Raw genomic sequence first — 13,715 nt, 5'->3', positions numbered from 1 at the left:
TTTTAAATTAATCAAAGTAAATGGATGTATAAACAAATTTTTAGCTATAATGGCAGCAAAACCTTGTTTTAAACATTTTCGATGTGTTTAAAAATATGTAAAACGACATGTTTCAAAATGTTCAAGCGTGTTTTGATAGTTCATGTAGCGATCATGTTTTTGATCAAGGGTAAAATACAATTGCATTATTTTTAATTAAGACCAAGTTTGTTTACTTCACTTCCTAATCTTTTTCTACTTTTAACTTCTGCTGTCAATGTGTGTTGCCTGTAAAAATCTTTGCTTTTGCTCCTTAATATCGTACATGACATTTTCATAGTGTCTTCTTCTTTTCTTTTTCTTCTTCTTGAATCCATGGTTTCATGATTTCTTATTCATGTTAATTCTTCTTTTTTATTTTTATTTCATTGATGTTCTTTAATTGAACTGATGCTGGATTCTTCCCTATTGCTTACAAGTTGTCATGGTAATCTTACCATGACAAGGGATACAATTTGCTCAGAAGTGTAAAAATGTAAATTTACCAAAAATGTAGTTTTACCAGATTCTGGTAAAACTAAAGTCGGTGCTTTTGCTCCCGGGTCGGCCCTCTATGAGTTTGAAGGCGGCGCTACAGCTTTTAAAATTTTGGTAACCAAGAAATTTGAAGCTACCTAAAATCTGTTGTGCAGATTACAAATTTTGGTGCTCAGCAAAATAGATAAGGTAATGTAGATAACATCACTAATGTAGATGAAAATCTGTATCTTTATTCCTTTGTACTATTTTTCTTTTCAGCTTCTGATATTTTTGTGCTCTGTTTTGTAGATTATACTCTGTACGGGTTTAGTCACTGACCAAAACCACTCATTCATTCATGCATGACGAGTACCGATGGGATCCTTGCTTTCAAAAGCCGTTCTGCAATTCATAAAAATAAAATATTTCTAAGCTTCAGAGAATACTTTTCTTATATCTTCATTTTAAAAATCAAAAAGTTCGTTCGTCCCCCCTCTACATTTTTGTGAATGCTCGGAACGAAAAAAAAATTTTCAGAACAGAAATTTTATATTTTCGATTTAATAGAATACTGAAATTAGTAATCTTCTATGCCTATTTTATATGCTTTTGGGTTCCAAAATTAGTAATTTACTGCCCTGAATTTAGATCTCATAAGTCCAAATGGTAAAATTTGTCATCTCATCAAATAATTGCGATCTCTTCAAACTTAAGAAGTAATTGCTTGTAGATTTGATGTAATGTTGACACAGTATACGGGCAGACTGGATGTCATCCGATGTACATATGATAGCTGACTTCTGCTAGGGCATTCAGTGACTGAATGCGAACTAAGCAGTCCAGAGAAGCTATAAGCAAAAGTTTCCATCTTAATTACATATGTTTACCGTTTGGTAAAAAAAAGGTGTAATTATTTGCATGACTACTATTTAGCTTCATCTCGCAAGTTGATGTTCTGGACAATAACTATGGATATTGTGGTGTTCAGAAGTGATGTCAGTTTAATTCAAGTCAGAGAACCAAATCAACGAATTTGCTGTTTCACTAAGTCATGGGTCGGCAACCTTTTGTTGTAAAAGGACCAAAAAGTTTACGTTGGGATATGTGACCAAAGTACGGGCCGCACTTGGGTCACATGTCATTACACTGTAGTGTAGTACTGTAGGTATACTATAATAAGTAGAGTACATCTACAATATACACATATACAAATATTTTAGGTTTAAAAATAAAACGCTTACCGTATATTTTAACTACATTTATTGTATCTAATACAATCAATAAGATTTTCGTTGTTGCATTTGACCTGCAAGTTTTTTTTACATTAGCTTGCAATTTTGTAGTAGAGACGTGTAATATTGCGTCTAAATGTATGTCCAATAACCGAGAACAGTGTTTGTTTTTTCGATAGTTCAGAATTTCAAAAGTTTGCTCACAATTATATGTACTACCAAATATAGTAATTATTTGCTCTGCAAATGTCATAATTCCTTGTAGTTTTCAAAATGAAAGGTTCCATAGAAATTCACCAAGTTGATTTTTTCCTTAAAATCTATATTAAGTGTCGTATCACTTTGCAAATCTATCATGCTGATTTGCAAATCACTTGGTACATTGCCATTATCCACTGGGAAGGGGTTTTCGAAAATATCCCTCTTACATGAGATCTTTGTGAAATAAATAAAAAAAAACAAGTTTTTTAAACTGAAAGTAAGGAACGACATTAAAACTTAAAACGAGAAGAAAATATTTCGTATATGAAAGGGGCTGTCCCCTCCTCAACGCCTCGCTCTTTACGCTAAAGTTTTTTATTGTTTTAAAAAATAAAGTTGTGAGACAGAGTCAAACTTTAGCGTAAAGAGCGAGGCTTTGAGGAGGGGACAGCCCCTTTCATATACGAAATAATTTCTGCTCTTTTTAAGTTTTAATGTTGCTCCTTACTTTCAGTTTAAAAAACTTGTTTTTTTTATTTAATTTCTGATCGTTTTTTAGCTAATGCAGCTTTTATTTTGGCTCGCCGTCATTGAATAAGTAAACAAAATTTGCATAAGAAATTTACTTTTCTTTTGCTAAATGGCTGTCCCTAAATTTGGTTCTGACGTAATTTACGAATTAAATTACGTAACGAACTTCTATATTTGTATATTTTTCTTCTGGCAAAAAATACAAAGTTGCAGATTTTTGCAGATATGAGCTTGAAACCTATGTTATAGGGTTTTCTGATACGCTGAATCTGACGGTGTGATTTTTATTAAAATTCTTTTACTTGTAGGGGATGTTTCCCCCCTCTTTAAAAAATCAGGTAAATTTTCTCAGGCTCGTAGCCTTTGATGAGTAATACTAAACTTAATAAAATTCATATATTTAGAATCAGCAAGTAGAGCCCATTCTTTTGATACATTTATTGACATCAAAGTTCCGTTTTTTAAAGTTTCGATTACTATTGAGCCGTATAGCTTTTTTTTTTGTTTTTTTTTTTATTTATTATATGTTATTACGTATATGATGGGGTTCTCCCCTTAGTCAATACCACGCTCTTTACGTTAAAAGTTAAAAAATTTTTTAATTCATAAACCCCTGAATCACAAAGGCCGTTTAATTAGAATAGATAGCTCTTTTGAAAGCACTAAAAAAAACTGTAGCGTAAAGAGCGAGGTATTGACTTGGGGGAGAACCCCCTCATATACGTAATAATTTCTGTTCATTTTAAGTTTTAATGTTGCTCTTTACTTTCAGTTGAAAAAACTTTTTTTTAATTTAATTTCCGATCGTTTTTCAAATAATGCTTGGAAATACGGCGCCCCCTTCATAGACATTTCCCTTACCCCGAAGGAACATTCTCCACGGAAAGATTTTTCCCGAGTAATCCCCTCCTCCAGCCCCCCCCCCACCAGAAAAAAATTCTTCCTGAAAATGTCTGTATACTTCCCAATAACCAATACAATATGTAAGCAATGGGCAAAGTTCATAACTTGCAGCCCTTCCCCTGGGAACTGTGGGGAATTAAGTCATCGTAAAAGACATATTTATTAGATTTTCGACTATGCTGAACAAAATGGCTATCTCAAAATTTTAATTGGGTGACTTTTAGAAAAAAATTAGCGTGGGAGGGGGCCTAGTTGCCCTCCATTTTTTTTGGTCACTTAAAAAGGGCACTAGAACTTTTAATTTCCGTTCCAATGAGCCATCTTACGATATTCTAGGACCACTGGGTCAATACGATTACCCCTGGGTAAAAAAAAAGAAAAAACAAATAAACACGCACCCTTGATCTTTCTTCTGGCAAAAAATTGAAAATTCCACACTTATGTAGATAGGAGGTTGAAACCTCTACAGTAGGGTTCTCTGATACGTTGAATATGATGGTGTGAATTTCATTAAGGTTCTATAACTTTTAGGGGGTCTTTCCCCTTTTTTCGAAAATCTGCCAAATTTTCACAGGCGCGTACCTTTTGATGGGTAAGATTAAACTTGATGAAACTTATATATTTAAACTTGATGAAACTTATATAAAATCTGATTCTTTTGATGTATCTATTGGTACCAAAATTCCGTTTCTTAGAGTTTCGGTTACCATTGAACCGGGTCGCTCCTTACTTACAGTTCGTTACCACGAACTGTTTGATCAGAAACCCGGTTTTGGCAAACTCAGTTTGAAGTTGGACTTTCCATTTTAGTATTTTGCCAAACAAAATTTATACAAGCTTCTTCTACTGCTTTCTTGCAATTTGGAAAGTGACCAATGGTTGAATTTGTCCTTGAGGTGATGAATATATTTCAAAAATAGATCTTTGCTGATCCAACCCGATGGTAGGACTGCCCCTGCTGAGTTTGCTGGAGCACCAGTTAGCATATGAGGCCTAAAATTTTTCCTTGGAAATATAAATTAAGGTGTAAGTACTGACTGCTTGCAGAAACAGTCCAGACCATGGTCACAAGGACACCTCTGTGTGAGGATGTTGAATTGCACAATATCATCTGACCCCTCTCCCTAAACACTTTAGGAGGAACGTGAACTATGGTCACTGTGGTGAACTGTGATCAGAATTTTCGCCACATTTGTATATGTTACGTGCATTACAAGGAAGCTTCTCTATAACTGACCTTGGGCTTAAGAAGAACTGTTCAATGTTGACTCTGTTAAAGCGCGTTGCATGACCTAAGCTTGTGGGTTCAGGCTTGCGTAGTAACAGTTGTGGATTTTAAGCTCGAAAACCTACCAGCCAGTCTATCTCTGTCTCTTTGCTATTGCTCCAGTTCTTACGAATTGTCTTGTTGTTTGCTATAGCAAAGTAATTGATGCAGTCAGTCATATGCACTGGCAATTGCAGTTACAATTAGTTGCGGCCGCAGTTGCAATCAGTCATATTCACAAGTATTTGCAGTTGCAAGTAGTCACAAATTCAAACAGTTAAAAGCAGTCACAGTTTGAAAAAGTCACAATAGCAGTAGCACTAATTGCATAAGTAGTAGTTGTAGTAGCCCTCAAAGGTTCAATTTATTGCTCTTAGCTGTTTTTCAGATATTGTTCATATGCCCTTTTGACAACCTGCATGCATGGAGTATATATTTATTTTGTTTAATATACACTGCAATATACCTTGATAGTTTCACCTTAATGTCCTTAGCCATCCCATATATATTGTAGATAGACCATTTTAACATCCATATTTAGTTATAAATCCCTCTGAACAGGTCCATAAGTTTCAAGCTTAATACCTTTATGCGTTCCTAAGATGCCGTAATATGCCCTTATGACAAACTGGACGGACATAGAGTCTTTTGATTTAGTTCTACATCCCCAATAATATGCTCTGAAATTTCTAACGTAACACCTTTTTGACTATCTGGATATGTATCGTACCTTTTGATTTAGCTTTACTCCCCATCTAGTGTCCCTGAAAGTTGAAATTTAATACCCATGCTGTTCCTGAGATATTGTATCTATGCTCCTTTGACAACCTGGATGTACTTAAACCTTTTTGAAAAAAAAATATCCTTGCAAAATCAAGGCGTGATTTTTTTGTTTTTTTGGAATGTTTCGCCACAAGATGACCAGATAATTTGACTTTCATTAGGTACCCCAAGCACTAAATTTAATTTTACTATGCTAAAAAAGAATAAACAAAGAAAATCTAAAGAAAAAAAAATTTTTTGGGGTGTATTTTCCAAACTTTGAGATAGGTTTGGTCAAAAACAAAATTGTAAGCTAGCATACCAAAATAATTGATCTGGTCTGGATGGTTGAACATCAAACTAACTATACTGGATCAGGCTTACGGACTTTTTTTGAGAATGCTTGATTGTATCCCCTTTCACTTCGTTGTGTATGGGTATTGTGAGTAATATGGTCCGTCAGGTGCGTTGTGGGAGGGTCTTGCGGGCCACACCAATACGCCTCGCGGGCTGCCTGTTGCCCGCGGGTTGCCGACCCATGCACTAAGTTGTCTATTAATTTGTTAAAATTAACTAAATTCCTTCTTCAAATCTTCAAGAACAAATGGCAGTGAAACTGAAATCTAATTGTTTGAATTGGTTAAGTGAGAACTTATAAACCACACACATACTTAATTTCTACGGGTTAACAGTGTTGTCAGACTTAACTAGTTATTTATGGCTATTTCTTTTCCCTGTTCAAAGTGACAATATTGTCAAAAATGTTTTTCTTCCCTTAAAAATTCCATTATTTCAAGACGACCAATAAAACATCTCATGAAGTCACAGTTATCAGGCTGAATAGGCCTAAGATTAGTCCAAGAGGGAAAATATTTTGATTTTAATGCCCTGAGGGATTTGATATGTCATTGCAACTTGGTGATTCCATGTTAGCCCCCTAGTTCAGAGGTTTTGTTCAGTGCTGTCTTATCTTCTAGTTGGGAAAAGCAAAATGTGTCCGAATGTTCAGAAAGCTGCGGTCCTGGAGTAGCAACAATTCACTATCAGTGTGTAAAAACATCATCCGAACGATCAAAAACGATTATGAATGCGACGTTTTGTAGTCATTTGACCATTCCAAATAAACAAGAAAATTGTGTGGGACCATGTGTTAAAGCTTACTGGAGATATGGCGAATGGTTGCCGGTAAGACAGAAAATTTTCTATAATGTCAATCAGCTATATTTTCTATCTTGCAGTTTTTCGTGATGATAATGGTTAACTATTTACAAAATTCTGATTCGGAATATGAATTTTAATTGAAAACAACTATTTATATTCTAATGGTAATTAAATTAACTGGATTTTACTACAATAAATAGCTACGACAGCATTTTAGTTAATAGCTAACATTTATTTATATTCAGTAATATAAATTTATTCGTTTGCTTATGTTTAGCTAATAATTAATCATGTTTTGTTGATATTTAGCTTAGGTATTATATAATAATTTGTATTTAGCTATCACACATATATTTTTGCCATAGATTTGTTAATGATGAAAGCCTTTAGCTCTTAGCAATACTCAAACTAGGGACGAATATTTAATTTAAAACAAATACCTATATTTCGTTAGTAAAAAAAATTTCTGCATTTCGCCAAGATAAATGGATGGATCTCAACATAGTTTCAATATTCAATAAGTATAGTTTGATAGTTTCTATAAATATTTCAATATCTAGTAATACTTGTGGTGTTGATCTTATTTAGGAGCGTCAAAGTTGAATTTTTAAAGAAGTGTGATATTTTAAAAATTACGAACGATTTCAATATATATGGGCCCGAAAGGGTTGTGTTTTCCCATTATTTGACAGAAAAAAACAATACTAAGGTCTGTTCAAGGGCAAATAAGCGCCCTTGCAATCAACCACAGCCTTTCTTTGCGACGATATTTTAAATTTCAGAGTTTTTACTTGCTTTTAAACGAATCTGTCAATAGTCTCACTTTTGCCACTTTTGTCTTGGATTTATCCGAATATATTGAGGTAAAAAAAGAGCATCATCCCTTGGTTGTATTGAGAGGCGGTGCTACCTGGTTTGATCCCCCCCCCGCCTTGGATATAACTTTTTGATGACTGTCTTTTTTAAGCTCGGATAAATCCAAGTCAAATGAAACAACACGCAGGTCATGGGGAGACGATTGATAGATCCGTTTAAAAAGAAACAAAAACTTGGAAAATTAAGATATTGCAGCAAGGATGGACTGGGGTTACTCAACTCTTAAATTAGTCGTTAAAAAAAAAAAAACTAGTAAAAAACATGTTTCTCGTACAAAACTAAACAACATTTCTCCGATGCGTAAATTGGTCTTAAAAATAGTCTAGCTTCATGAGAGGTAAGCCTCTTTATCTTCTTTGTCTTCGTAACCATCCCCCTCTCCTATAAAGTTCATGATTCAGTCATGCATCATCTAAATTCCAACCAGCACTATTAATTTGTTTTATTTAGTTGTAAGATACTAAATTTAATTATAGCCTACTCAAGGCCTAGTCAGTATTTTGGCTCCCTTTTGAATTCTGTCACAGGTTGAAATTAACTTTTGCTGAATTTTGTTGATTTTTTTTTTCATTTCGCTGCACTGTAACTAGCTGCTCTAGTCAATTTTTGGTTAAAATTTTTAAAATAATTACATTTTTATTGATATTATGAATCAGAAGTACGAAATTTATTGTTTTAGTCATTTTATTATTCTCTAGAAAGTAACTAAGTCACTTTCTTAGTCTTAATCACTTTTGTAGACAAACCATAACTCATGTAAACGTTTATATCGCTATTTTTGGTTCATCAATTATATTCTTCATAACTGAAACTGTATTAGTCAATAAAACAAACAATGAAGAAATTTAAAAAGATCAAATTGCTGATTTTGATTCTAATATGCGAATAATTTGGTTCAGTATATTTAGAATTTGCTTATTAGTAAGCATAAAACAAAGAGCGCAGAAAAAAATTAATAGCTGATTTTAATTTGAATATGAAAATCCTTGGCAAAATAGGCTCAGTATATTTTGGTTTTTGCCTTTGGTTTGAGAATGTGTTGAAATACTTTACGTCGTAAATTCTAATAGATTGACTTTAAGTAAAACTGTAATACTTGATTGCCATTTAATTGCCAATTTGTTTTCAATTTTTCTGTTAATCTCTTTTATTAGAGAATCTTCCGATGCTAAATTTCTTATAGTAATTAATATCAATATTATGTTAGGTACATATAAGGAACTGTAAAGTCAAGTACCGCATTCTTTACTGTTTTTATTTATCTTTAAGAAGTTAAATATACTAACTCGGATTTTAAGATAAAAGTCAATCAAATACTTTGTATTTGAAAAATAAAAAAATTACAATAAAAAATTACTAAAAGTAGATTAATCAATTTGGCATCTAAACGGCTTATTTAACAAATTAACTGCTTTTCTAGTGCACAAAATCCTGCGGTGGAGGTACTCAAACAAGGTCATTTTCATGTCATGATGAAAGAGGCAAAAAAATTAAGGATTTCTACTGTAATGAGACCTCTTTGGAGATAACGCGGCATTGCTCCGGAGAAGCATGCCCGGAATGGAAGTTTGGTGAATGGAGCCCTGTAAGTTTTATAAAAATAATATGCAATGCCCATGTGCTGCTTTTGCAAAATTTTAAATCATCGATGCCTAATTATCAAAATGGCTATTTTTTCCATCAAAAAGAAACATACAAATCTGCAGAAGGAAGGAAAACTGGAGTATTATTCTAGTGTTATTGTCTAAGTGTATCAAAACTGAATAAAATCTAATTTTTCACAAGAAAACGCGGGTAGGCAAAAAGAAAAAAAAAATGAATCCAATTTTTGACTAGCTTGTTGAAAGAGCTTGGTTAGCTGTGCACCCAGTTTCTCAAAATATACCATAGTTTTACCTATCCTTACTCATAATTCTACAACATTCTAGTGTTAAGTTTGGGCCATTATACTTTATTTACCCATAAAATCGGTGACTATAAAGGTAAGACAAAATCAGCAAATGGCCTTATACAATATAAAACAAATGCCAACACAACATAATGCAATTCTTAATTTTAATACAATTAGCATGCACTGGTTAGTCAGCTGTCTAATTAACGACAATTTTGCTGGAAGAACGTTAGAATATAAGTGACTAACTCACTGGTGGATTCAGGGTGCCAGGGAACCCTCTGGATCTTTCTTTTCTGTTTTTAACTTTTTTTTAAATAAATTTGTTAATTTAGTCAATTATTGGGACCCTTGTCTTATCCAGCCCCCTTCCCCAAAGATTGTACTTATTGACACCCTTGGCACATTGAGCCTTTCCAAGATTTGTCTCTAGATCTGCTTCTCGCCTGATTAAATACACATTACCAAAGGCTGATTTTTTTTTCCTGGATTTGTTTTAAGTCTGATTTAGTCGACCACCCACAAGAGTGATCAAGTGGCAGTTCAGCTAGCTTAAAAGTTCCGCCCAAAAAATTTCAACCTGAATATGAACTTTAACCTAACAATGATAACTGTTAGAAACAACTATACTAAATTTAAAAGGGCAGTCTCAGACACACGGCCCTTTGGTAATAAGGTATCGATGTTATTAATGGCTATATTGAAAGGAAATTCCTTTAAATTTTGGCACTCAAGAACATTTCCTAAAGCTCGTTCTAAAGAGAAAAAGAGAGATTACTGTCTTTTATTTTCGGTTAATAAAATATGCTTTAATCTTTTGGTTTGATCTTTGATGTATTTTTGTAATCATCATTATCCCTTATTTCTGGAGAAAAAACAGCTCTGTCTTTTTAAAACGAGGGTAAATAATGCTTAGTGGGGACTTTGGATTCTGGAAAGATAAATAACCGTGGCGTTTTAAAACATGTTTTGTTCTTTTGTGCGAAAACCGGTAAAATGAGCAAAAAGTTTTGTGTCACCGCATCTATTAAAAGTAATGCCTCTGTTTCTCTGTGCTTGTTCTGTCGATCCTGCTAGTTATGATCAATGGCTTTTTGCTTTTGTTAGGCATTTTTTTTTGTACTGATTCCGAAGATCAATTGATTTTTCAAATAAATAAGATTTTTGTTCTACAGTTCTGCAGGATATTGAAAAAATGTGTCTCAATGTAATATTTCACTTTCCTCTCCTACTTGCGTGATGAAATCAGGCATATTGATGAAGTGCAGAAGTACCGACTTTGTATAGATTTTTAGCTAAATAAAGTCCCTAGGAAAGTGTATTAAGGGACTAGACTAGAATATAGTATTGGTATTGTGAACTTCAATTCTTTGGGACAAGCCCAGGTTCTGAAATAACCATAGATGTTGATTACAATGCAGATTTAACCCGGAAAATAGGTATTACTAGGTTCCAATAGCTATGAAAATATAATAAAAGTGTCTACGTGACTATGTTGATTACAATGCGGATTTAACCCAGAAAATAGGTATTACTAGGTTCCAATAGCTATGAAAATATAATAAAAGTGTCTACGTGACTAAAACAGAAACTAGAACATAGCATCGTTTTTGTGGGGTTCTCTTCTTTGGTGGCTAGCTATTTTATCTCAGAAGAATCATAGGAAGCGCAATAACACTGACTAATAAAGAGCGAAGTGGGCTCTATACGTTATTTTTTTTTTCACCAAGACCCTTTGTATGGAATTTCGGAGACGACTGATTTGATTGAGACTTAATGGTTCTAGTACCTTTTTAAAAGTCAAAACTGATTGAAGGGCAGGCAACCCACCACACTCTTTGTTCTCTCAAAGACTTGCAGTAAATATTTTAAGATTGTCATTTTGTTCAGCATAGTTGAAAGTTCTAATAGCTATGCCTCAGGAGATGACAACCTTACTCCTCCCCCTTGCAAAGTACTTGGGGCAAGGGTATTAAGTTGTGTGATTCGAAATAAAGAAAAAAATATAAAGAAATTGTTATTGGGAAAAATTAGTATGGCTGACCCTTGGTGCCCAAAAAGTATAAGCCTGTATTTGAGAAAAGCTAATAAGGAATGCTGAGTGAAGTACTGAATTAATCAAAAGACGCTATGTGCATTCAGGTTGTCAAAAATACGCAGCTCGGAAGTGGGTTAGGGTACTAAGTTGGAAATTTCAGGGAATGATGAAAGGATGATCAATTGATCAAAAGGCAATATGTGCATGTTGTTACTGCTACTCCTACTACTACAAATGCTTTTAATACTACTCTTACTGTTACCACTATTATAACTACTACTTCTACTGTAAAATCCAATGGTATTGAAGCAAAATTTCAGGGCACGTTGGACTAAATCAAAACACACTATGTGCATACAGGTTGTCAAAAGTGCGTATCAGCAATATTTTAGGAACAGCCTATGGTATCAAGTTGAAACTTTCATGGCATGATGGGGGGGATGTTCCACTGACCAAAAGGCAATATGTGCCTATTACTACTACTACTACTACTACTGCTGCTGTTACTACGACTACTGCAACTACTAAGGCTAAGTATATAAAGGTGAAAATTTCAGGGAATGGTGAGGGGGAGGTTGAACTAAATCGAAACACACTATGTGCACGGAGGTTGTCTAAAGGATTTATGAGAGATGTCTCTGGAACAGCTTAGAATATTAATTTGATACTTACATGCCATTTGGGGGGGGGGGGTGTTTACGGAACATTGAGGGGATGTTGAACTAAATCAAAACACATATTGTGCATGCAGGTTATAAGAACAACGCATCAGTAATGTCCAAGAGACTACTTTGTGCATTGACTTGAAACTTCAGTGTACATTGAGGGAGATGTTGAAAAAAACAAAAGGTGCACACTGCTGCTACTGCTGCTACCAATGCTATGATTACAGCTACGGCTACTACTACTACTAACGTTAAGGCTATTAAAATGAAACCTTCTGGAAATGTTTACAGTGATGTTGAATTAAATCAAAACACGCTATGTGCATGTATGTTGTCAAAAAGATGTATCAGCAAATTTCTCAGGAACGGTTTAAATCATTAAGTTGAAACTTTCAGGATAAGTTCAGGGGATGTGTAACTAACAAAGAGGCACTATATACTTACTACTACTACTATTGGTTCAACGATTACTGCTACTACTAAGGCTAATGGTATTAAGATGAAACTTTCAGAGTTTTTAGGGGTATGTTGAGCGTTGAGGGGGATGTTGAACTAACCGAAAGGCACTATGTACATGCTTTACTACTATTTCTACTTTTATTTTACCATTTCTATTAAGGGTAAGGGTATTTAAAGTGAATCTTTTTGAAATGTCAAAGGGGACGCTAAATTAAATCAGGGCCAAGTATGTACATGCACGTTTTTAAAAGGATATATCAGCAATATCGAAGCAACAGCTTAGAGCATTAAGTTGACACTTTCAGGGCAGGTTGTGAGGGGGGGGGGGCATTGAACTAATAAAAAGGCACTATCAGGGGTTCTACTGCTAGTACTACTACTATAACAACTACTACTACCATCTCTACTACTATTATTAGACTGCTAAGACTCATACTACTACTGAGGCTAAGGGTATTAAGGTGAAACTTTCAGGAATGTTTAGGGGTATGTTGGACTAAATCAAATAAATTGTGTGAATGCAAATCATCAAAAGGACGCATCAGCAATGTCGCAGGAACTGCTTAGTGTGTAAAGTTTAAACTTTCAGGGCATGTTGAGGGGGATAATGAAAACACCCAAACCGCTATGGTCGTACCGCTACTACTACTGCTACTAATACTATTACTAGTACTCTGACTACTGATACTACTGAGGCTAAGGGTATTAAGGTGAAGCCTTTGGGGAATATTTACTATTGCTACTACTATTACTTCTACTGCTACTACTAGTAAGGCTAACTGTATTAAGGAGAAATCCTCCGGAAATGTTGAGGGGGATGATGAATTCAATCAAAACACACTAAGAGCATGCAGTTTATCATAAGGGTGTATCAGCAATATCTAAGAAACAGCTTCGACTATTAAGTTGCAACTTTCGGGGAATGATTAGCGGGAGTTTTAACTAAATCAGAACACAATATATGCATACATAATGCCAAAACGGTTTATCAGCAATATCTCAGAAATGGCTTAAAGTATTAAGGTGAAACTTTCACGACATATTGAAAGGGATGCTGAACTAACCAAAAGGCCCTATGCGTATGCTACTACTATTTTTTCTATTGCTAGCTTACTACTTCTACTAAGGGTATTAAGATGAAATGTTCTTGAAATATTAAGAGAGAGGTTGGAATAAATAAAAACTTACTATATGCATGCAGGTTGTCAAAAGGATGTATCAGAAATATCCC

The 13,715-nt window shown here is 34.3% G+C and overlaps 1 protein-coding gene across 1 annotated transcript in view; it reads left to right on the top strand.

Moving 5' to 3' along the window:
* The window catches only part of AdamTS-A (ADAM metallopeptidase with thrombospondin type 1 motif A), a 646,314-nt gene that overhangs the window by 390,774 nt on the left and 241,825 nt on the right, over positions 1-13,715 (top strand). Inside the window, exons 17-18 of the mRNA XM_089091831.1 lie at positions 6,372-6,579; positions 8,852-9,016. Coding sequence (XP_088947957.1) covers positions 6,372-6,579; positions 8,852-9,016 — 373 coding nt within the window. The remainder of the gene's footprint in view (positions 1-6,371; positions 6,580-8,851; positions 9,017-13,715) is intronic.

The sequence above is a fragment of the Artemia sp. Qi Xiang Cuo genome, chromosome 1, assembly GCF_049724085.1.
Source record: "Artemia sp. Qi Xiang Cuo chromosome 1, ASM4972408v1, whole genome shotgun sequence".
In the NCBI taxonomy this organism is placed as follows: Eukaryota; Metazoa; Arthropoda; class Branchiopoda; order Anostraca; family Artemiidae; genus Artemia; species Artemia sp. Qi Xiang Cuo.
The sequence above is the reverse complement of the archived record's forward strand: the minus strand, read 5'-3'. Positions and strand labels throughout refer to the sequence as shown.